Source organism: Symphalangus syndactylus, chromosome 21 (genome assembly GCF_028878055.3).
Source record: "Symphalangus syndactylus isolate Jambi chromosome 21, NHGRI_mSymSyn1-v2.1_pri, whole genome shotgun sequence".
Lineage (NCBI taxonomy): Eukaryota > Metazoa > Chordata > Mammalia > Primates > Hylobatidae > Symphalangus > Symphalangus syndactylus.
The window spans coordinates 83731423-83754404 of NC_072443.2; the positions used below are offsets into that span (position 1 = coordinate 83731423).

At 37.2% G+C, this 22982-nt stretch overlaps 1 protein-coding gene across 2 annotated transcripts in view; it reads left to right on the forward strand.

Moving 5' to 3' along the window:
• FHIT (fragile histidine triad diadenosine triphosphatase) overlaps positions 1-22982 on the forward strand; it is a 1518095-nt gene that overhangs the window by 541574 nt on the left and 953539 nt on the right. Inside the window, exons 1-2 of one of the 2 annotated variants that reach the window (XM_063630836.1) lie at positions 4442-4554; positions 8359-8430. Coding sequence is in view for 1 of the 2 variants with exons in the window: in XM_063630834.1 (XP_063486904.1) it covers positions 8363-8430 (68 nt within the window). In the remaining variant the exon portion in view is untranslated. Of the gene's footprint in view, positions 1-4441; positions 4555-8358; positions 8431-22982 lie in introns of those variants that run through there. The other variant, XM_063630834.1, reaches the window with a different exon arrangement.

Consider the following 22982-nt stretch of genomic DNA (forward strand, 5'->3'; position numbering starts at 1 on the left):
CCCACAAAGCAATTGTTTCAACAAAACAATTATGACAGATTTATAATGGAGTCCTGATGAATTTCGTTAAGTCATCACTTAACCCAAAGGGCCAGAGTCATCTTCACGTGTTACCATACTTCCTCCCAACAGTAGTTCGGGCAACTTGGATTTTCCCAGAAAGGTTTTCTTCTGGCTTGGGTAATAGATGGAGAGTTTTCCCACCATCTGGCTGCTGTCAAGGGGCCAGGGGAAATGAATTGCCAGATTTTTACTACATGTATTCATATTATTGCCCCTTTCTGTGGGCCACAGACTCATGCCATGATTAATGAGGACTCTTCTTGACGCCCAGTATGCTATTCTCTGGAAGGCTGGGAGACCACAGTGAGACAAAGAGTAAAGCAGTCACACTTTGGCTGTACGTTGGAATCTCCTGTAGAGTTTTAAAATCCTCAGGTGCCTGGGTCCCACCCCCTAGAGATTCTGACTTAATCGGTCTGTAGCAGAGCCTGGACATTGAGAAGTGTAACATTTCCCAGGTGATTCTAATGGTTAGCCCCTGTTAAGTACTGCTTGGGGTCTAGTTTTTAGAAAGACTAATATTCAAAATATATTACCACTGGTACTGCATTAAGCTTTTGCTCTCTACCAGGCACTGTGCTCAATGATTTATAGGTTTCAATCCATTTGATTGTCACAATAACCATATGAATGAACATTCATTAATTCCTTCATTTATTCAACAAATATTTATGGGGCACAGGCAACAGGTCAGGCAGTGTGTTTGGCTGCTGGGTAGGAGGCTCAGGGAAAGCTTTCAGAGGGATGACATTTGAGCTGACATCTAAAGATTGAGAAGGAGTTAACCAGGTAAAGAGTTGAGGGGAAGGCACTGATGACCAGGAGGATGGTTTTGCAAATATTCTGTATTGGGAAGGAGGGTGGCTAGTTCAAGGAATGGAAAAAAGAATTTACCAGTGCTTCTGGAGCAGAGGAAACCAGGTGGAGCATCGTGCAAGATAAGATATAGAGGTGGGAAGCGATCCCCTCAACAGAGGTTGTAGTTCTGTGAAAGTCTTTTGGCCTTTATTTTGAGAGCTCATGGAAGCTCTGATCACATTTGCTTTTCCTGGGAGATTTCTCTGGTTGCAGTAAGTAAAACAGAATAGAAGGAAGCAAGAGGAGATGCATTGTAATGAGTTGAGTGGCCATTGCAAGAGATCTGGAAAGAAATGAGAACAGCCTGGACTAAGGTAATGAAGGGAAAGAGACAGGTAAGGACATTTGAGTGGACCTTAGGACGTGAGGATGGATTCAAAGGAGTAGACGATGAATGCCATCTCCAAGTTTACTATTATTCCCTCCAATTTGCAGATGAGCTAGTCAAAGCGTATGAGAATTTGTGTAGTTCTTCTCAAACTATAATGTGACGCTCTTGTTGAAATGTAGATTCTGATTCAGTAGGTTTTCAATGGAGCCCGAATTTCTGCCCTTCTAGGAAGCCCCAAATGCTGCTGATGCTGCCAGTTCATGGACCATACTTTGATAATCTAGGGCTCAAAGAAGAGAAATAACTTCAGATGTAGTAGAGTGGCGCCTGCATGTGAACCCAGTCTGTCTCCCTACAAAGACCATGATCTTAATCATAAACTCTACAGCTCCTAAAAGACGGAGAGTTGTACAGCAGGCTAAGAAATTTGGGTTTTACCTGTAGGCGACTGGCAGTCATTGAGAATGTGCAAACAGACAGAGGTCCAATAAGAAAGTTTATGTTATAGTTTCGGGATATTTCCTATAAGTTATTTTTAGCATAGATTTTTAAGGCCAAATTGGAGTGTAGTTAAAAGGAAAAAAATAGCAGGCCTCCAAACTTTGTAAGTAATAGAGATGGTTTATTAGATCATCTACCCTGTAATGAGGGTAATAATTTGTTCTTATTTAGTGTTTCTTGCCCAGCCATCCCAGGGCACTTTACTAATAAGCATCATCTTTCTTTCAGAGCTAAGGCCGATGGAGAGAGGCTAAGGGACTTGATATAGTGGGGCTGGCTGTTGGGCATGCCTTCACCACTTCTGTGGCATCTAGATTGTTCTACCACAGTTCAGGTATACGGCTGAGCATTTGCCTTAATTGTTTGACCTGTCTGTATCAATATTTCCCTGGGTGTGTCCCAGAGAACTCTAGCCCAGTGAGAAGCTAAATAAAAAAGCATCAAAGTATCAGAAGTTTGAAAAATGCTGCATGCTTTTTTCTTCTGGGAGAGGTGTAATGCACATTAGTACAGAAGGGCTCTGAGAAGTTCCACAGTCAAAAAAATTTGTTTAATTCTGTGTAACTCATGGTTTTTCAAATTAATTGGACCTTAGAATGACCAACTTTTTTCTCCCTCCCAACTCTTAACATTCCATTAAAGAGTTGTTCTGTCTGATAGAGTTTATGAAATGCTATTCTGTAATCATACATAACTATAATCTTTGAATGTATCAGTATCAGTTGCCTGGGGCTGTGTTCTTTTCATGAGTGACTGGCAGATTTGGCATTTTCCCATCTAGGACAACATTATAACCTAGTTTTTACTTTGCGTTTCCTTAAGCCCAGTGCCCTTACAATTGTTAAAATACATGTCTCTACTTCAGTGGTTAGCTGGAAGGAAAATCACTGGTTTATCTACATGTTTCCCTGTTATCTGGAAGGGGTGAGTTTTGCTTTTGTTTCTTTGTTTCCATGTGTTTAATTCCATTTTGGCAGCCATAGAATGTTCCTGCCCACTCTGTTTCATGTAAAAGATCCCAGGAATAGGATCATTACCAGACATGACATTTACATTGAGTCTTTCTTTTATGTTAAGTGCATAACATGAAACTTTGAATGGTTTTTAAAAATCTGAGTCAGTTTGGTAATTTGACAGTAAACTAAGTTCGTCTTTTCTCTTGAAGAATCTTGCATAAGATAAAACCTTTTAAAAAATCAGACTCTGTGTAGTAAGCATTCATATAAAACCACAAAAATATGGCTAAATAAATTTCAAGATGTTGGTGGAATAACATACAAGGTTGAGATCCAATACCATACTGACAGAATGAAAACAAATATAACAACAGAAAACTACGGAAAGTTGCATTTAAAAAAGCATTGGTTATTTTAAACAACAAATTTATAGCTGTTGAATAGACTCTGTCCAAATGATGCCTGAGTTTCCTAAGCTGTGTGTGTGTTGTCTTCAGCTTTTGTTGAGTTGATTTCTTGTAGACAGCTATACCATTTTTAGTCTAGAAAAATGGCTCTTACATTTTGGTAGGTGGCAGAATTGGCTATGTATTTCCTTGAAAATACAGATGCTCAGGTTTCTAATTAGGTAGTTCAAGCATGGCACAAAGAAATTTGTGTTTTCAACCCTAAGACAGGTAATTCTGATGCACATAAAGATGAAGAACAACTGCTTTAGAACACTTAAAGTTCTACTATAACCAAGATTCACATATGCAATTTCTTTAAAATGCAAACTTCAAGCTCAAATCTTCGCTAACTGTATACCTTTGTGCAAGGTGTGCAGTGTACAACCTGTGCTGCTGCTCAGGTAGCCCTGCCTCCTCCTCAGATACTCTGTTTGAGTAGGCCCATGATGGGATTCAGGGACATGCATTTTCTCCCCAGCTTTATTAAGGTATAGTTGACAAATAAAACTTGTAAATATTTACAGGGTAAAAAGTGATGTTTTGATATATATATATATATATATTGCTAAATGATGAAATCAAGCTAATTAACATATCCATCATCTCATAAATTTTTGTGGTGAGAGTAGATCTTAAATGCTACTCTCTTATCAATTTAAGATCTAACCTCTTACCAATTTTCAAGTATAAATTATTATTAACTATACTCATTATGCTATATAATAGATCTCCGAAACTTACTTATCTTGCCTAACTCAAACTTTGTACCCTTTGACCAATGCCTCCCCATTTTTTTTCCTCTCCCACACCCCAGCCCCTAGCAACCAACATTCTACTACCGGCTTCTATGAACTCAACTTTTTTAGATTCTACGTATAAGTGAGATCATGCAGTGTTTGTCTATGTTTGGCTTATTTAACTTAGCATAATGTTCCCCAGGTTCATTCGTGTTGCAGATGGCAAGATTTCCTTCTTTCTAAATGCTGAATAGTATTCCATTGTATATACAGTCATGTGCCACGTAACAATGGTCTGGTCAATGACAGACTACAGATATAAGGGTGGTCCCTTAAGATTATAATGGAGCTAAAAAGTTCCTATTGCCTAGTGACATTGTAGTGTGCTAATATCATAGCGTCACGAATTACTCACGTGCTTGTGGTGATGCTGGTGTCAACAAACCTACTGTGCTGCCAGTCGCATAGCACATACAATTATGTACAGTACATAATACTTGATAATGATAACAAATGACTGTTACTGGTTTATGAACCACATACCATGCTTTTCATTATTTTAGCATGTACTTCTACTTATTAAAGAACAGTTAACTATAAAACAGTCTCTGGCAAGAACTCCAGGAGATATTCAGAAGAAGGCATTGTTTTCACTGAAGGTAAGAACTTCATGCCTGTTACGCCCCTGAAGACCTGCCAATTGGATGAGATGTGGAGGTGGGAGACAGTGATATTGATGATCCCATCCAGGTGTAGGCTTAACCTAATGTTTGTGTTTTTGTCTTAGTTTTTAGCAAAAAAAGTTTAAAAAGTAATACAAATATTTAAAAATATAAAAAAGCTTATAGAAAAAGGATATAAACAAAGAAAATATTTTTGTGCAGCTGTACAATGTGTTTGTGTTTTAAACTAAGGGTTTTTGGCCCGCGCACGCGTGTGTGTGTGTGTGTGTGTGTGTGTACGTTTTATTGAGACAGTCTTACTCTGTTGCCCAGGCTGGAGTGTAGCGGTGCGATCTCGGCTAAACTGCAACCTCTGCCTCCTGGGTTCAAGCGATTCTCCTGCCTCAACTTCCTGAGCTGGGATTACAGGCATGCACCACCACACCTGGCTAATTTGTTTGTATTTTTAGTAAAGACAGCGTTTTGCAGTGTTGGTCTCGAACTCCTGACCTCAGGTGATCCGCCTGCCTTGGCCTCCTGAAGTGCTGGGATTACAGGCATGAGCCACCGTGCCCATCCAAGACCACATTTTGAATCTAGAATCACAATGCTCAAAGGGTGCTTTACAGACTCCTGGTGATCCCTGAGATCCTTTCAGGGAGTCTGCAAGGTCGAAACTATATTACTGTGATACTAAGTTGCTCTTTTTCTTTTTCACTATGTTAATATTTTCATTAAAGATGCAAACGTAATGTTTTTTAAAACTACTGGCACCATAGCATGAATCAAGACAGTGGCACCGAACTGTACTTTTGGCCTTTCATTTTTTTTTTTTTTGAGACGGAGTCTCGCTCTGTCCCCCAGGCTGGAGTGCAGTGGTGCAATCTCGGCTCACTGCAAGCTCCGCCTCCCGGGTTCACGCCATTCTCCTGCCTCAGCCTCTCCGAGTAGCTGGGACTACAGGCGCCCGCCACCACGCCCGGCTAATTTTTTTTGTACTTTTAGTAGAGCCGGGGTTTCACCGTGGTCTCGATCTCCTGACCTCGTGATCCTCCTGCCTCAGCCTCCCGAAGTGAGCCACCGCGCCCAGCCTGGCCTTTCATTTTTTACTGCCATGCACTGTGGTTAAAAAAAATAAAAAGTCAACTTTTTCTAAGAATATCCTTGATGAAAAGTAAAAATTATTAATTTAATTGCATCTTGATTGTTGAGATTTTTTTTTGTTTTTTTTAGTGTTCTGTGTGCTGAAATGAGAAGTATGCAGAAAGAACTGCTGCTGCATACTGACATATCGTGGTTGTCTCAAGGAAAAGCACTTGTGAGACTGGGTTGTGAAATGAACCGGCTACCTTTTATATGGAACACTATTTTTCTACATGAAAGAACCATTGAAAGACAAAATATAATTATGCAAACTCAAGTATTTAACATATTTTCTTTAAAATGCACAAAGTGAGTCTATTGCTTTAAGAAAACCATTGGCCAATATTTGTTGATAGTGATAAAATTCAAGCTTCTAAGCAAAAATTCAAATTTTGGGAAACTTGGACATGCCACCATGAGCTTGACCACTTCCCAATACTTAAAGACTTTTTCTAATAAAAGGTCAATGATGATATTGCAAATGTAATTCTCTTTTAGATCATGCAATGAAAGGTGTCAACATTTGGAAGATCTGCATAATCCAATGAACCACTATTTTTGTCCACAGCAATGTGTGCTGTTACAAAATTTCGCATGGAGAAAGGATCCATTCGAAATGCCACATAGACCATGAACTTTTCACATAACAGAGCACTAAAAATTTCTTGATGTGGTTTCGAGTTCTACACTGCAAATAACTTTTAAAGAAACTACCGTTTGCTGCAGTATTAGAGAAAAACATCCAGTTACTTGAAAAGGCTATTAAAATGTTCCTTCTAGATTTTCTTGGCACACTTCAACCCTAATAATATATCACAATACAATGCAGAAACAGGAGAATCCACCTGTCTTCTATTAAGCTAAATATTAATGTGATGTTGAGACAATGCCACTTTTCTCACTAGCTCTTTTTTTGGGAAAATATGTATGTTTACATGTAATGGGTTAGTATTGTCATTTTAAAATAAATTCATAGTGTTTTGAAAGTTTTGTGTTTTAATTTCTAACATGGTAAATATCCATAGATATAACCAACATAACCACAAACTCTTTGGGGCCTTCCACAATTTTTAGGAGTGGAAATGGATCCTGAGACCAAAATGTTTGAGAACTGCTGACCTAGAGAAACATTCTCTAAAGTACGTTCCATAGAATGCTCTGCCTTGCAATGCTCTATAGAAACCCAGTTGCCAGAAACAAAGGCAATATAAAGCAGGAATAATTTGTGGTTGAAGAAGTTTACAAATGTTACTAGCTACAGCCCCCCATGGAGATTACAGTTGGTAATAGCACATTAAAAGTTCAACTTGAACTTTGTTCCAATATCACTCTTTCCCAAACTCTTTTGTCCACAAAAACATTTTCCCATGGAATAAAATTTGGGAAATACTGTTCCCTTGCCAACAATGAGTCTTAAGATTTTAAATATATTGCAAAGTGATGGATTAAAAGTGGTATGTCATCATTAATTGGCTCCTAAAGTCTGGAATTTTGATTTTAGAGCCAATCATGTTTTCTTTAGAACAGCCTCCAGACAGTAACATCTCTACTCAAGCCACCAGGGAGGTAAAAGGTTTGCCAATTACAGGATAGGGTTTCACTACATTCGCCTTTTTCAGTTCAAGAAATCAGATTGTTTATCAGGTCTCAAAGACAGGCGAATTCATGCAAACCAGTGATGGTAAAAATATGTCATGGGTGTCACATATCAACGAACTTGGGAAGGGTTTCTATAGGGGATGAATACGACTAACTCAGCAGGCTGCTGGCATTACTTGAAATGAATGTGCTTTTGGTAGGAGCTGATTTCGTCTTTCCGTGTAATGGTTACTCAATCATACATGCTCTCTGGTTTGGTTTCCTCTGGCAAATTGCCCATTAGTAAGGCTGTGTAAATAAGCAGGGTCTGTTTTACCACCAGAGATCTTTCTCCTAGTAAATGATGGTGAATTCTAGCTTAGGAATTGGTTTGCTGATACTAATTCCATAATTACTAGGATAAAATTATACTTGAATGTAAGCCTTGCCAACTACTGTATTTTCACTTTGAATCTATACTAAGAAATAAACAGAATGTGAGTTAAATGTGTGTTTATGAAGATGTTCACTGGAGCATTATTTATAATACCCCAAATTGAAATCAACTAAAATGCTGACAAATGTGGAAATAATTGAAAACTATAGCGTATTCACATAACAAAATGCCATACAGAGTTTTAAAACTCTGGCTTTTGAAGACTGTTTAAAAATATAGGACAGTAGGCTGGGCGCGGTGGCTCACGCTTGTAATCCCAGCACTTGGGAGGCCAAGGCAGGCGGATCATGAGGTCAGGAGATCGAGACCACGGTGAAACCCCGTCTCTAGTAAAAATACAAAAAATTAGCCAGGCGTGGTGGCGGGCGCCTGTAGTCCCAGCTACTCGGAGAGGCTGAGGCAGGAGAATGGCGTGAACCCGGGAGGCGGAGCTTGCAGTGAGCCGAGATTGCGCCACTGCACTCCAGCCTGGGCGACAGAGCGAGACTCCATCTCAAAAAAAAAAAAAAAAAAAAAAAAAAAATATATATATATATATATATATATATATATAGGACAGTATACCCAAAGTAATATCAGGAAGATCAAAACATCATGATATGTTTTGTTGGACTGTTTTCCAGAAAGGACATTCCAATTTACATCCTCACCAGCATCTGTTTGGGAGTGCTTCTCTCTCTGCATTCTTGCCAACTGTGCGTGTTATTTTAAACAATATTTTCTAATCTGATAGGATAAAAATGATATGTCATTCTTTCATTAAGGAGACACTCAAAAGGGAAGACAGAGCAGTGATTGGCACTTCCAGAAGAGACTGCTGGACTCTAATTGCTACCTTGTAGGCAGAACTTTGGGCTGCACTGACTGTAGATGGGCTCCCTCTGATTACCGACATCTGACATCTCCTGGAAGAGAGTTCTAGAGCCTAGGGAAGTGATTTGGGCCTAGAAATTAAAAATAACGAAGAAAATTCCACCTAGTTAAAGTTTTAGTCATTTATAATTTATCCTTGGATAGATTCAATAAATACTCTGTTAAGGTCATCTCCATCCATGTGTAAATCCCCCAAATAAACATTTAATAGACTTAGAGGCAGAGAGATAATATATGCCTGTCAGTCTCGTGTGTCAGTGGCTTTGCCATTATAAAGTTATAGTAGATCATAGAATCATCTGTCAGGTGATTAAAATTGTCATCACGGTTTCCATTTTTCACATCCTTTACTTAAGAGCATGTATGCAAAAGGTTTGCAGAGTGCCCGTGGGCTTTTTGGAGCTACTAAAGGGACTCATTGCCTATTCCATTCCCTGCCACTTACCGCAGAGGTGCCAGTCATGCCTACAGAAATCTTTTGTCATAGTCACACTGCAACTGGGTAGATTATTGAAGGAAATGTCAAAAATGTAGCCATGTGAAAAGAATCAGAAGGCAGTGTTGTTATTCAAAGAGTTTGCTTCCGGCTTAGGCTCCTGTCTGCATGGAGCAGGCTGGATGTCTAATTTCAGCAGTACAATTAATTCTCGGACAAGATGAGGAAAGATATAAGTGCCACAATTGTATAACTTGGAAATTGCTTCACTAATTCATGTGCTTATTTTCTTTGCAATTTCATCTGAAAGCATCTTTTGATGGCTTTTTGATGTTGTTGAATGTTTAAAATCTTTTGAATGATGAAAATGGACAAAAACAGAATTCAGCAAAATGTAAATGAATCAGACCAAATGGGATGCAAGAATATATTGTGCAGATCTGGAATGGAAATAGAAATATTTGTTCTTCCTTTTTGAGGAGAATTATAAAACTTTCCGTAGTGTGTCAGACACAGTGTTTCACCTTCTCTGTTCCCAGACGTTTAAAAGGTGACAAAATGCTGTTTTAAAATGTCAAGGTAATTATTGTTCATTCTGATAATAAATTAAGTGTTCATTCTAACACAAAGACTTGTCCTCTAACCCTGATATGATCTTTCAACACCACGGTGAATTTATTTTTTAAAATAATGATTCCACTTTCAATGTTTTTACTTTTGCACCTTTCTTTTCTTTTTTACTTAAGGTTCTGGGTTACATGTGCAGAACGTGCAGGTTTGTTACATAGGTATACATGTGCCATGGTGGTTTGCTGCACCCATCAACCTGCCATCTAGGTTTTAAGCCCCACATGCATTAGGTGTTTGTCCTAATGCTTTCCCTCCTCTTGCCCCCCAACCCCTGACAGGCCCCGATGTGTGATGTTCCCCTCCCTGTGTCCATGTGTTCTCATTGTTCAATTCCCACTTATGAGTGAGAACATACGCTGTCTGGTTTTCTGTTCCTGTGTTAGTTTCCTGAGAATGATGGCTTCCAGCTTCATCCATGTAGTGCTGTCTCTTATTATAATTATGATAATATCCTGGATGTAGATGTTAAAGAATATTCTGGACTGCATCGTGGAAAATAGCTATCGTCTGTTAAATAAAAGATGCCAGGACAATGGCCTATGTGTGGCTTGAAATATATTTTTGAGAAGGCTGTAACAAAAAAAAATATAGTTCTAATATATTCTTATTCAAAGGAAGGATGATTTTCAACCTTTATTATATGACAGCGGTCACAGTATTAAGAGAGTCAGCTAGGACTTGCTGGGATGGTGTGTGGAGGACAGCTGGAGACTTGGTGGGTATGAGATGTATGTGTAGCTTCTTAACTGAGCTGTAGAATGTTTAGACTCCGTTCAGTAATTAAGTAGTGTTTTCAAGCTTTTGTGTATATGTGTATACACCATTTACACCTACAGGAGTATGTTCTTCAAAGCCTTGAACATATTTACTGGAAACTATGAATTTCAAAATAGTATTTTTCTCAAAGGGATCTGGTAATGGCATAAAACCACCGTAGCCAACTGATCCCTAGAGACCAACGTTGAATTTCAAACCTGAATTCAATAGAATTGCTTTTCCTTTTTTGATTTTTTAAAAAAGTACATTAAATCTAAATTAGTGTCCTGTGTTTCTATCATCTTTCTCTTTCTTGTCTTATTTTTGTGACTCCTTTTTGCGACTTGGAGTGACAAGCCTTCACTTCATTAGCTTTGCTTGCCTGACTCTGAAACAAGGTGAAGGTTCTTATTTCCCTTTGGTCTCCATTTTCTTATCTGTAAAGAAGGTTATTGATGCCTTTAATGTTGCTTTCATCTCTGAAGTTCTACGTTTTTGTCTCCTTCCTCTTTTATCCTGCTTCCATTATGGATTTACTGTGAGGATAAAATAAGAAAAGTGTCATGAAAGTAGTTTGAAAATTGTAATGCAGTGTAAAAATATAAAGTATGATTATTGCTATCTTGCATCATTCTCTGTGGCTTCTCTTATGTTTACAAGGTTGCATTTTCCAGGTGTGTAGTACCTTAAACTTATTTTTTTTTTTAATTCCACAGTGGACTTAACAGAGTATGAGCTAAAGAAACACCCAAGGGTTGGTTCATTCTTCAGCCAGGGATGTTTATTTATCTCTTGGACAGAGTGGCAGTCATGTGAAGCTCACCAGTTAAATAGTTTAATTTTAGGCATTTCTTGAGGCTAAAGAGCAGACTTATCAGCCTCTCAGATATCTCTGAGAAGTAAGAATATATTAGTCTTCCAGAGAATCAAGTAGTTGATGGTAAGTTTTAACAACATTGTTTTTTAGGAAGCAGCTGTAGTGATTAATCAGAGGACTGACCAGTAAGGAATGTATGACCCTGACAGAATTGGATCACTTTGTTCTTCCTTTGATTTGTATTTAAAATCCAAATAGAACGACATTGAATTGAACAAATTAAGATGCAGAAGCTAATTGCAAAAAAAGGTTCATTTTTCAAGTTGTTTTTCTGTCTCTTTCTGCCTGGAGCAAAGTCTTGCTCTATGTAACAATAACCCCTTGAAATGCCATTTAGATCAGAAGTGCTGATGCAGCACTAATGATTTTAGAGCAAATATGTTACTCTAATTTCCTCCATCTGCTATGAATAAAAGAATATGTTTATGAAGTCTGGGAGAGTTGTAAAGAAAATTGTTTTGTAGAAAAGTTGAAAATATTGGCCGGGCGCGGTGGCTCACGCTTGTAATCCCAGCACTTTGGGAGGCCGAGGTGGGCGGATCACGAGGTCAGGAGATCGAGACCACGGTGAAACCCCGTCTCTACTAAAAATACAAAAAAAATTAGCCGGGCGTGGTGGCGGGCGCCTGTAGTCTCAGCTACTCGGAGAGGCTGAGGCAGGAGAATGGCGTGAACCCGGGAGGTGGAGCTTGCAGTGAGCCGAGATTGCGCCACTGCACTCCAGCCTGGGCGACAGAGCGAGACTCCGTCTCAAAAAAAAAAAAAAAAAAGAAAAGTTGAAGATATTTTAAAATGTGTGCAGGTGTGAGGGAAAAATAATTATTTTTAAACTTTGTCAAGTATCTAAAAAAATAGAAGCTTTATTGTAGCTCAGTGGAAATGTCATAAACTTTTTTAGCATACTTTTGATAAGACTTTAGGGGAGTAGTAAATGACTTGAAGACAAACCATCTAGGTTTCATTGTGACACAGTCCTGATGATTCAAATGAAAACATTTGCTTTGGTTTGTTTAGAGATTCTAACTAGGGATGAGAACTGCTCTTATTCCCTTGATGATTCTTTTTATTCTTGGAAGATTGTCTTCTTCTGATTCAATGCATATGTAGTCATGTGGGAGGAAGATGGTATGTACCCTCCTAGCTTCCCTTGGTCAACTCTGCCAATCAGTACTGGTATGGCTAGATTTAAAAAAAAAATTGTTATAGCCATTCACTTTCAAATCTAGGAAAATGATGATTCTTTAGAAAAGTATATATAAATTCAGTATTATATTATTCCCATAGGCAAAATAAAAACATTTAATACCAATAATCATAGAAGAAAGTGGAAAATTATTAAAGATGTACCACTAGAAAAAAGGCACCAGGCCCAGATAGTTTTACATGTAAATTAGATATTTAAAAACAAGTACTTTAAAAGATTAAAAGATACTTGTAACATATGAAAGCTTTAAAAAACAGATATTCCGTATGGTTCTTAAACAATTCGAGACTATAGAGAAAATAGAATGGGCTCAATTGTACAAATCTAGCAAAATGTTATATCAAAACTTGAGATAAATAACACTAATGAGATATTTTATGCTAATTTCATTTTCATATGTGGAAGTATATAATTAAAAAATAGCAACTTGTATCTATCTGCTTATGAAAACATGATAAAATGTTTAAAATAGGCTTCATTTCAAAAATTACAAACTGGTTCTGAATTGGAAATTTATACCATTAATTAAAAGATTAGAATGATATGATTATACAACATATGCTTTGTTAATTTCCTAAAACTACCATAACAAATTACCGTTTGGTAATTTGGTAATGAGTGGCTTAAAATAACAGACATTTATTGTCTGTCAGTTTTGAAAGCTAGAGGCTCAAAATCAAGGTACCAGTAGGGACATCCTGCCTTCGAAGGCTCTAAGGGGTGGCCCTCCCTTGCCTTTTCCTACCTTTTAGTAGCTGCCAGCAGTCCTTGGCATTTCTTGGCATGCAGACACATTACTCCAGTCTGTGTCTCCTTTATCACATGGTATTCTCTCTGCGTGCTGACTATATCTCTGGTTTTGCTCCTTATGAGGGCAACAGTCACTGGGTAGGGGCCGCTCTAATCCCTTATGGCCTCTAATTACTGTAATCTAACAAATTACATCTGCAAAGACCCAGTTTCAAAATAAAGTCACTTGAGATTCCACATGACTATAAATTACTGTGGACTCTGTTCAACTCAGTATGCATACCAATAAGAAATGTGATAAAATGTATTAGAAATTTCTAGCAATACTCTAAATAAAATGGGCATGAAAGGAAGTTAAACACAATAAGGAATATTTATAAAGACCTATAATCAAACATTACATTAAACAGAAAATATAAAAGTCACTCATATTAAATCAGGAAGAATACACAGGAATATTTGCTATTAGCACTGTTATTTAGCACTGTGTTATGGGTTCTGCTTGTTGTAATCAAACAAAAAAATTAAGCAAAAAAAGGAAAAAATGATACTCTCTTCACTGTCATGTGATATGATTATATTCATAGAGAATTTATGACTGTTACGCAGTTACTAAGAAAGCATGTTAGCTGAATGATCACAAAATAAATATATAAAAATCAAATTTTTTCTTTATACTTTCAATAACTAGTAATCTAGAAATAGAAAAAAATTATTTTGGAAACAAAAAATATAAAATCCTTAGTAACAATTTAACAAAAAAGGTCTATACAGAAAAAAGAAGAATGTTATGGAGATAAAACTCTCTGTCAAAAGAGTCATACTCATATTCCCTAATAGTTTTTATTATTATAAAATGTCATTCATTCCTATAAAATAGATATGTTAATATAATTTATCAGAATGGCAACAGGTTTCATTTTTGCCTTTTCTTCTAAATATTAAATATAATATAAAGTTACTGTTATTAAAATGGTATGTTGTTAGCCACGAGAACATTTTATAAATGAAACAGAAAAAAGAGAAACAGATCCAAATATATGAACTTAATATTCAGTAAAAGTGTCTTTTCAGCTGGATGCAATGGCTCACGCCTGTAATCCCAGCACTTTGGGAGGCCAAGATGGGCAGATTGCTTGAGCCCCAGGAGTTAGAGACCAGCCTGGGCAACATGGCGAAACCCCATCTGTATAAAATATACAAAAAATTAGCAAGGCATGGTGGTGAAACCACCTTGGCAAAAATTATAACTGAGAGAATTATGATAGTGAAAGAGATCTGACCTGACTGATTCTGTCTTGTTTCTAACCTCCAAGCTGTCCTTATTCATTCCTGGGTGTAGGCTGAACTAACTTTTCGGAGGAACTCAGTTTATAGTTTAACTTTGAAACAAAGATGATAACAGCCCTTTCCCAAAACAAACCCCCTTCCTGTCTGGGGACTAGACTGCCTTTGCAGGACTAACAAACTAGCTACAAGATTAGAAATTATGGTTTAGGAGTCATACAGCTGGAGGCTGCAAGATTCTAAACCTCCCAAATCGCTCCACAGGAAAACATCACTATTGTACAACCTAAGATCAGTACTTGAGCTATTTTGTGGACCCTACACTCCATAGATCAGCTGGCACCATCTAGATGGATAAAACTGGCTCATCCGGTCTTATGGACCCCCCCCAGGAACTAACTCAGCATAAGAGGACAGCTTCGACTCCCTGTGATTTCATATCCCACCCAACCAATCAGCACTCCCCACTTTCCGACCCCCTATCCACCACATTATTCTTAAAAATTTGGATCCATGAGTTTTGGGGGAGACTGATTTGTGTAATAATAAAACTCCAGTCTCCCATCCAGCCTGCTCTGCGTGAATTAAACTCTTTGTCTATTGCAGTTCCCTGGTGTTGATAAATTGGCTCTGTCTAGGCAGTAGGCAAGGAGAACCCATTGGGCAATTACAGTGGCACATGCCTATAGTCCCAGCTACTTGGGAGGCTGAGGTTGGAGGATCACCAGAGCCAGGGAAGTCGAGGCTGTGGTGAGCCGAGGTCACTCCCCTGCACTCCAGCCTGGGCAACAAAGGGAGATCCTGTCTTTAAAAAAAAAAAAAAAAAAGGGTCTTTTCAATTCAGTTGGGAAATGTATGTTTATCTAATAGAAGATGCTTTGAAAATTGGCTTTTCATCAGTAAGTTGTAAATGTTAGACCACTATTTTTTATAATAAAAATTAAAAAATTCAGATGAATTAAATATATGAATGTACATTAAACAATTTACATTTTAGAAAAATAGGAATTCTTACACACTGATGACATACAGTTATATATCATATTTGAGAAAAATGGCTAGGAATATTAATTGGCAATTCACAGAGGGAAAATTTAAGTGACCAATAGACATGCAACTCTGGTCAACTTTATTAGTAGTTGTGGAAATACAAATTGAAATCGCAATGAAATAAATACTTTTCCAGTCAAGTAGTTGACAAAATTGGAAAATATTGATAATATCCATGCTTGTTAAAGGTGCTTAGAAATGGAAGATTTTCATATATTGCTAAATCTGGATATATTTATCAAAATTAATGGTACACTTGCTCTTTGACTCTGCAACCTTTTTTGGGAGTCAGTAATCTCTGATGTGAAAATGTATATTTAAAGATGTTGGCTGCATTGTTAGTAGTGGCAAAAAAAAAAAACAAATCAAGACAAATAACATTAACATAAAAACAGCACATGAATAGTGAGATTGTTGAATATATTTATACTATAACCATACTATGAAATATTATGGAACTAATAATAATAACTAAATACATCTATATGTGATGTCCAGCGTGTCCATGATATGGCAGCACCTAATCATTTGACTAATTGGAATGATATGAGACCATTGAAATTAGAAAGCAAAGAATGACTATATCAAAACCTGTTTGTATATACTGGTATGAAACTAGAAAAAGATGTAGAAGGATAAATAAGTAATTGTTTCTATTTTTTGTTTTGTTTTTATTAGTTGCCATGGGAAAATGGAATTGGAAATAGTGCTGGGATAGAGTATTGACTTATTTTATATACCACATACACGCATACCTGTGTATTTTTTTTTTTTTTTTTGAGACAGAGTCTTGGTCTGTTGCCCAGGCTGGAGTGCAGTGGTGTGATCTTGGCTCACGGCAACCTCTGCCTCCCGGGTGCAAGTGATTCTTCTGCCTCAGCCTCCTGAGAAGCTGAGATTACAGGCGTGCACCACCACGCCTGGCTACTTTTTTTGTATTTTTTCACCATGTTGGCCAGGCTGGTCTTGAACTCCTTGACCTCAGGTGGTCCACCTGCCTCGGCCTCCCAAAGTATTGGGATTACAGGTGTGAGCCACTGTGCCTGGCGTATGTGTGTATTTTTGTTTAATTTGTTATGCTGAGTATTATTTTTAAAATTAAAATGATTATTATCTGTAGCATTTTTTCTCATTGTGTGTGTGTGTGTGTATTTATCTTAAATCCTAATGGTGTTGTACTTTAAGATAATGCTTTTATCTTATAGAAAAATGGGCCAAAATTCAAAATACTTTACAAATTACCATTTGAAAAGTATCTGAATAATGATTCACAAAGGAAGAGTTATAAAACACCCGTAAAACTCTCAGCCCCATTAGTTATCAAAGCAATAATAATTAGAGCAATAATGACATTCTTGCTCACACTGACAAGTATCCAAAAAATTGATATTTCTCAGTATTATACAGTAGAGGGAAATCTACCTACCTTGCTTAGTAAACTTTCTGGAAGGCAGATTGACAATATTAACCAAAAGACTCTAATGTTTATACTCTCTGGTCCAGCTATACTGTTTCTGGAAAGTAATACTAAGGAAATAACTGCAAAGATGTGTATATGGATGCTCATTTCAGTTTTGTTTATAATAGTGAAAAAAGCTGTAAATCTATGTACTCATAAGTAGTTGGGTATTTAAATAAATTCACTTAAAAGTTATATTTTACAACCATACACACACACAGATACCCAGACAACATTTAAAAGGTATAATGAAAATTTTTGTATAATGATACAGATTTTTACTTATGGCATAGAAAGATGTTCATGAAACAGTTGATTAGTTTTGATTGTTGTATAATATCATGTAATTTTGTGATACGCTTATGTATTAAGATGAATGGGAATATAAACACCAGACTGTTAAGAGTCAATTTCTCTGGGTGATGTGGTAATAGATTATTTTTTATATTTCTGTATTTTTTGAACTTTTTGAAATGTGCTTGATACACTTTTATCAAGAAAAATACATGAACGTTTGTCCAAAATCCTAATTTTTAAAAAAGCACACAAAGGGCCAAACTGGAAATGCTTTAAAAATTAAAAAGGGTAGGGGAGCAATAAGACAATGTAAAATATATATAGACTCAGTGAAGAAAGCACGGCTTATTACTATTAATAGTCTTAATAGTGCGAGCTGTTAGTTGATAATCTAGGCCTATTGAGAGACCTGTTGGAAGGTTTGTTTTGAGCCCATTGTTAGCTTAAATATCTGACCTTTTCTATTTAGCTCCCCTGCCATACGTAGTTTAACAAAGGATGCTTCACTAACACATTTACTTTATGCCGTTTGTTTGGGGGTGAGGTTTGCAATTTTTCTCCAGGGAGTAAATTGCTTCATGTAGCTTGTTCTCAAACACTTATCTCAGAAGCAGCACACCTTTCTGATAGAAGGCAAATGTCATGACTGAAGGTATGGGACAAAAGCCTGATTTATATTCCTGAAATGCCTCTTTTATGTTCTAGAAGCCAAATCTGCATTCTTTGGAGTGGTGTAGAATGTCAGTACAAATGCTCTATCTATGCTGAACCTGGAAAGGGAAAAAAAAGCCACACTCCACTTCTTTATTTAGAGTTTGCATTGAGAACAGCAAGCACTATTTGAAAGGTCATCTCATTTCAAGTAGCAGATGGATAGGAAAAAAAGACTCTGGCTTTTACAAATAATTTAATTGAATTCTCCTTGCCATTTCTGCAGGCAATTCAGGATATTTTTTAAAGCATTGATCCATAATTATTGTTCAGAGTGGTTAGCATTGTTAGACAGATGTGTAATTCTCTGTGTGCATAAGGGAGCAATACAGCATCCATTTTACCTATTTGATTGTCTTTTCTTTTACTGCGTAAACAAATGCACGTAAAAACGACACATCATCGCTTTACAAAAAAGAAGCAAATTAATTTTTTTCCAGATTTGTTTTTGACTTGAAATTCTCCTTTCTAAGGCATGCTGTATTTATAATGGTCAGCTTCTTTGCCTTCCTTTAAGTAAATTAGTTTGTGTCTAGGTAGCCTGTTTATGTTTATAGTCCCCTGGGCACAAGGGGTCACAGGAGGTCAGAAACCATGAAACACAAATGTATCATATTAATAGAATATGAAATGAAATGACTAAGACTTTTAAGAATGCATTTTATCTGTGCTTTATTTTCCTGTCTTTTAAAATATATATATTATTTGTAATCTAACCATGCTATTCTGATTGGTTTACAGTTGCCAGATAAAATTCAGGACACCCAGTTAAATCTGAATTTCAGAGAAAAAGAATGAACACCTTTTTGAGTATAAGTGTGTCTCATGTAATAGATTGGAGAGTCATCTCAGAATGAAACATACTATTTAAATAAAATTGTGAAATATAATCTGTACAGAAAAAGTGCATATGACATGTATGAACAGTTTAATGAATAACTATAAATAAACATCTATCTCAAGGTTCACCCAAGTCAATACATTGTATTTCTAGCACCCCCAGCAGTCCTCTGAAAATTCCCTAATCTGAACCTTCTCTCTGATCATATTAGAGGTAGTCACTATCCTGTCCTTTGACGTATTCATTTTCCTTCATTAATTGATACCTTTATTACCAGCTTAGGTACTTGTAATCACTGTAAGTTTTGTGTATTTTTAATTTTATATAAATTGAGTTATACTGCATGTATTTGTAACGGTGAAATATTAATAATTCAATCCAATTTTGGGGAAAATACTAGTGATAACTTTCCATCAAATTATACAATTGATAACTTGAGTATACTTGAGTTTTCCATGTAGGAAAGACTAAAGGGTAATCCTTTAAAAGAAATCTTAATGAGTTCACTCATGTTGCTAGTGCCACAAATGTTTGCCTTTTAAAAAATACTCTTCCCCTCAAAATGTTTGTTCTCCCACGCATCCTTGATTTTCCAGAACTTGGGGCCAGTCCAGTGATACTTTCACTGGATTTCTGTTGTGAGGGTATCAGTGGAGTAAGTCACATCTTCAACCTAAGGTCGTAATGTTTACCAGTAAATGGATAAAGAGCCTTTCGATTTATTATTCATGTAGATATGAATGCTCAGGATGACTAAGGAACATTCCCTTTTATGTCATAAATTTTATCTGGTGACATTTAAAAACTGTCTTCCAGAGCCCAGCCCTCTGATCCACAGACTCTCTTTCCTTTTGTGGATGGCACCATGTTCTGCTGTCCTCATTTCTCCTTTATCGCCTTAATGCTGAGAATGGCACATTTTTCCAAGTTGCATTGAAGAGCAACCATCACAAGAGCAAAAGTAATAAAAAGCAATTTCAAAACAGACTTCTGGATGTTCTAGGAAATAGGCAATTTTGCATGGCAAGCACTTGAACCCAGGGGTGATTTATTATTCATTTGACTGTAGTGAATATTCATGGATTTTGCATGTTAAATTAGAATTATTGAGATTTTTGTTTACCCTGAAGAAGTATCGGAAGTCGTGTCTTTAAAATTTGAATGTACTGAAATTCACTTTTCGAGGTATGGAGAACTTTCTTTCTAGAAGGAACCTTAAAACTGACCTGGTTAAATCTGCTGGGGACTGTGTATAAAAACATTCAATGTTTTGTAAGACCTGTACTGATATATTTTATATGAGGCTCATACTTATAGAGCCATGGTTTGTTTCTTTCCTTCCTTCCTTCCTTCCTTCCTTCCTTCCTTCCTTCCTTCCTTCCTTCCTTCCTTTCTTCTTTTAAAGCAGCAGGACCCTTTACTCAAAGAAAATCTTGCTTGAAACTTAAATATGTAAAAGAGCTAGAATTACTTAGTTTGCATACAGAGTGGGACTGGGCTGCACACTCTCCTTATCTCCATTCCTCCGTACAAAGCCCTTGGTTTTCCATAATCACAGCTTTAAAACCATTCATGTACAGCTGAATAATTTGTCAGACATGTATCTGATACTAAACACCTAACAAATATTAATTCATTTAATTCCCACAATAACCCTCATAATAGTTATTGTTACTTCCATTTTGTAGGTGAGGGAAGTGAGGCACAAAGAAGTTAAATACGTTGCTCAAGATTACAGCTTGCCAATGGCAGAGCCACTACAATCTTGTCCCAGTGTCCCTGTTCTTACCCAGAATGCTTTGCAGCCTCTCCCTAGCAGCAGCAGCAATTATGTTGAACTCTTGTTAGGGATTAGGCATTCTGCTACAAGCTTTACATGAATTATCACAGCTGGTCCTCCCAAAGCAGCCAGTGAGGTAACAGTATTATCCCCTAGTTTACAGATGTAGGAAATGAAGCATAAATAATTTACATAACATTTCTGCAAGGGGAAGACCAGCATCTGAACCCTCACAGTTTGACTTTGGAGCCCATTCTCTTAATCACTATTTCATAAGTTCCCATACAGATGAAAACATTTATATATTTCTTTGTTTTTTTGAGATAGAGTCTCACCCTGTTGCCCAGGCTGGAGTGCAGTGCACAATCTCGGCTCACTGCAACCTCTGCCTCCTGGGTTTAAGCAATTCTCTTGCCTCAGCCTCCCAAGTAGGTGACATTACAGGCACCCGCCACCACACCTGGCTAAATTTTTGTATTTTTAGTAGAGATGAGCTTTCGCCATGTTGGCCAGGCTGGTCTCGAACTCCTGACCTTAGGTCATTCACCTTTCTTGGCTTCTCATAATGCTGGGATAACAAGAGTGAGCCACAGCACCTGGCCTACTTTTATATATTTCTAAAGCATTTTAATGGTTTTCTTTTTTTTTTTAATTATACTTTAAGTTCTAGGGTACACGTGCACAACGTGCAGCTTTGTTACATATGTATACATGTGCCATGTTGGTGTGCTGCACCCATTAACTTGTCATTTACATTAGGTATATATCCTAATGCTATCCCTCCCCCCTCCCCACACCCCATGACGCGCCCTGGTGTGTGATGTTCCCCTTGTTGTGTCCAAGTGTTCTCATTGTTCAATTCCCACCTGTGAGTGAGAACATGCAGTGTTTGGCTTTTTGTCCTTGTGATAGTTTGCTGAGAATGATGGTTTCCAGCTTCATCCATGTCCCTACAAAGGACATGAACTCATCCCTTTTTATGGCTGCATAGTATTCCATGGTGTATATGTGCCACATTTTCTTAATCCAGTCTATCATTGATGTACATTTGGGTTGGTTCCAGGTCTTTGCTATTGTGAATAGTGCCGCAATAAACATACATGTGCATGTGTCTTTATAGCAGCATGATTTATAATCCTTTGGGTATATACCCAGTAATGGGATTGCTGGGTCAAATGGTATTTCTAGTTCTAGATCCCTGAGGAATCGCCACACTGTCTTCCACAATGGTTGAACTAGTTTACAGTCCCACCAACAGTGTAAAAGTGTTCCTATTTCTCCACATCCTCTCCAGCATCTGTTGTTTCCTGACTTTTTAATGATGGTCATTCTAACTGGTGTGAGATGGTATCTCATTGTGGTTTTAATTTGCATTTCGCTGAAATTTTTCTTTTTTTCTTCTTTCTTTCTTTTTCTTTTTTTTTTTTTTTTCGTGTTGCTTCACATAGGCTAGTAGTGCAAAGAGAGCTTCGGGTTTTCTGAGGAGCCTAAACATAGCTCTGCCAGGCAGGATCATGCCCAGAGAAAACAGTAAAGGTCAACATCTTACTGTTCCTTACCCATGTTTTTATGGTGTTCAAATTGCCTTTCTAGTCTTTCCCAAATTAACTGGTTTAATTTCTTCAGTATTCTTTGCAGCTTTACTAACCAATGTCATCAAGTAATTATACTTATTTGACAAGGGCTAATGCTTCTTCTCCTAGGTCAATCTATGTTTTGACTTAATCCTGCTGGGGATAAAAAGTCTTCATCCAGTTTGATGTTTGCAATAGTGGAAATGCTGGGTTCTGCTGCAGACTAATAGTAGAGGATACCTCTTTCTATTCAGTGCTGGTCTAGCTGAAGAGCTATGCCACCAGAACAATTGTGTCCAATGTGCAAGCATAAAATTATTTTTATAGTAGGACCAGTGAGAAGCCTGATGGTGTAATATCTAGTACTTACAGATGAATGAGTTTATGCTATTCACTAAACTATATCATGCTTTGGGCCTTTATCTGCTATACAGAAAGTTTGCAGGACGAGGTCAAGTGAACAGTACTGGCTGCCATGGGGCCTTCGGCACTGACAAGGCAGAAGGTGCTGCTGTGTTAACTCTGTAATTATGTGTTTATTTTAGAAAAGTATAGTCTACTCCTTAGACTTAATATGCCTTTGTCAATTCCCTCTTAATATTTACCCACGACTTTAGCCTCTTGAGTTAAATCTTGGGTAAACACAGGGATTTTCAGAGACTGGTGAGTACAGAAATACCTACTTGGTCATATCAGAACATATAGAAATCTTGCTTCTACTA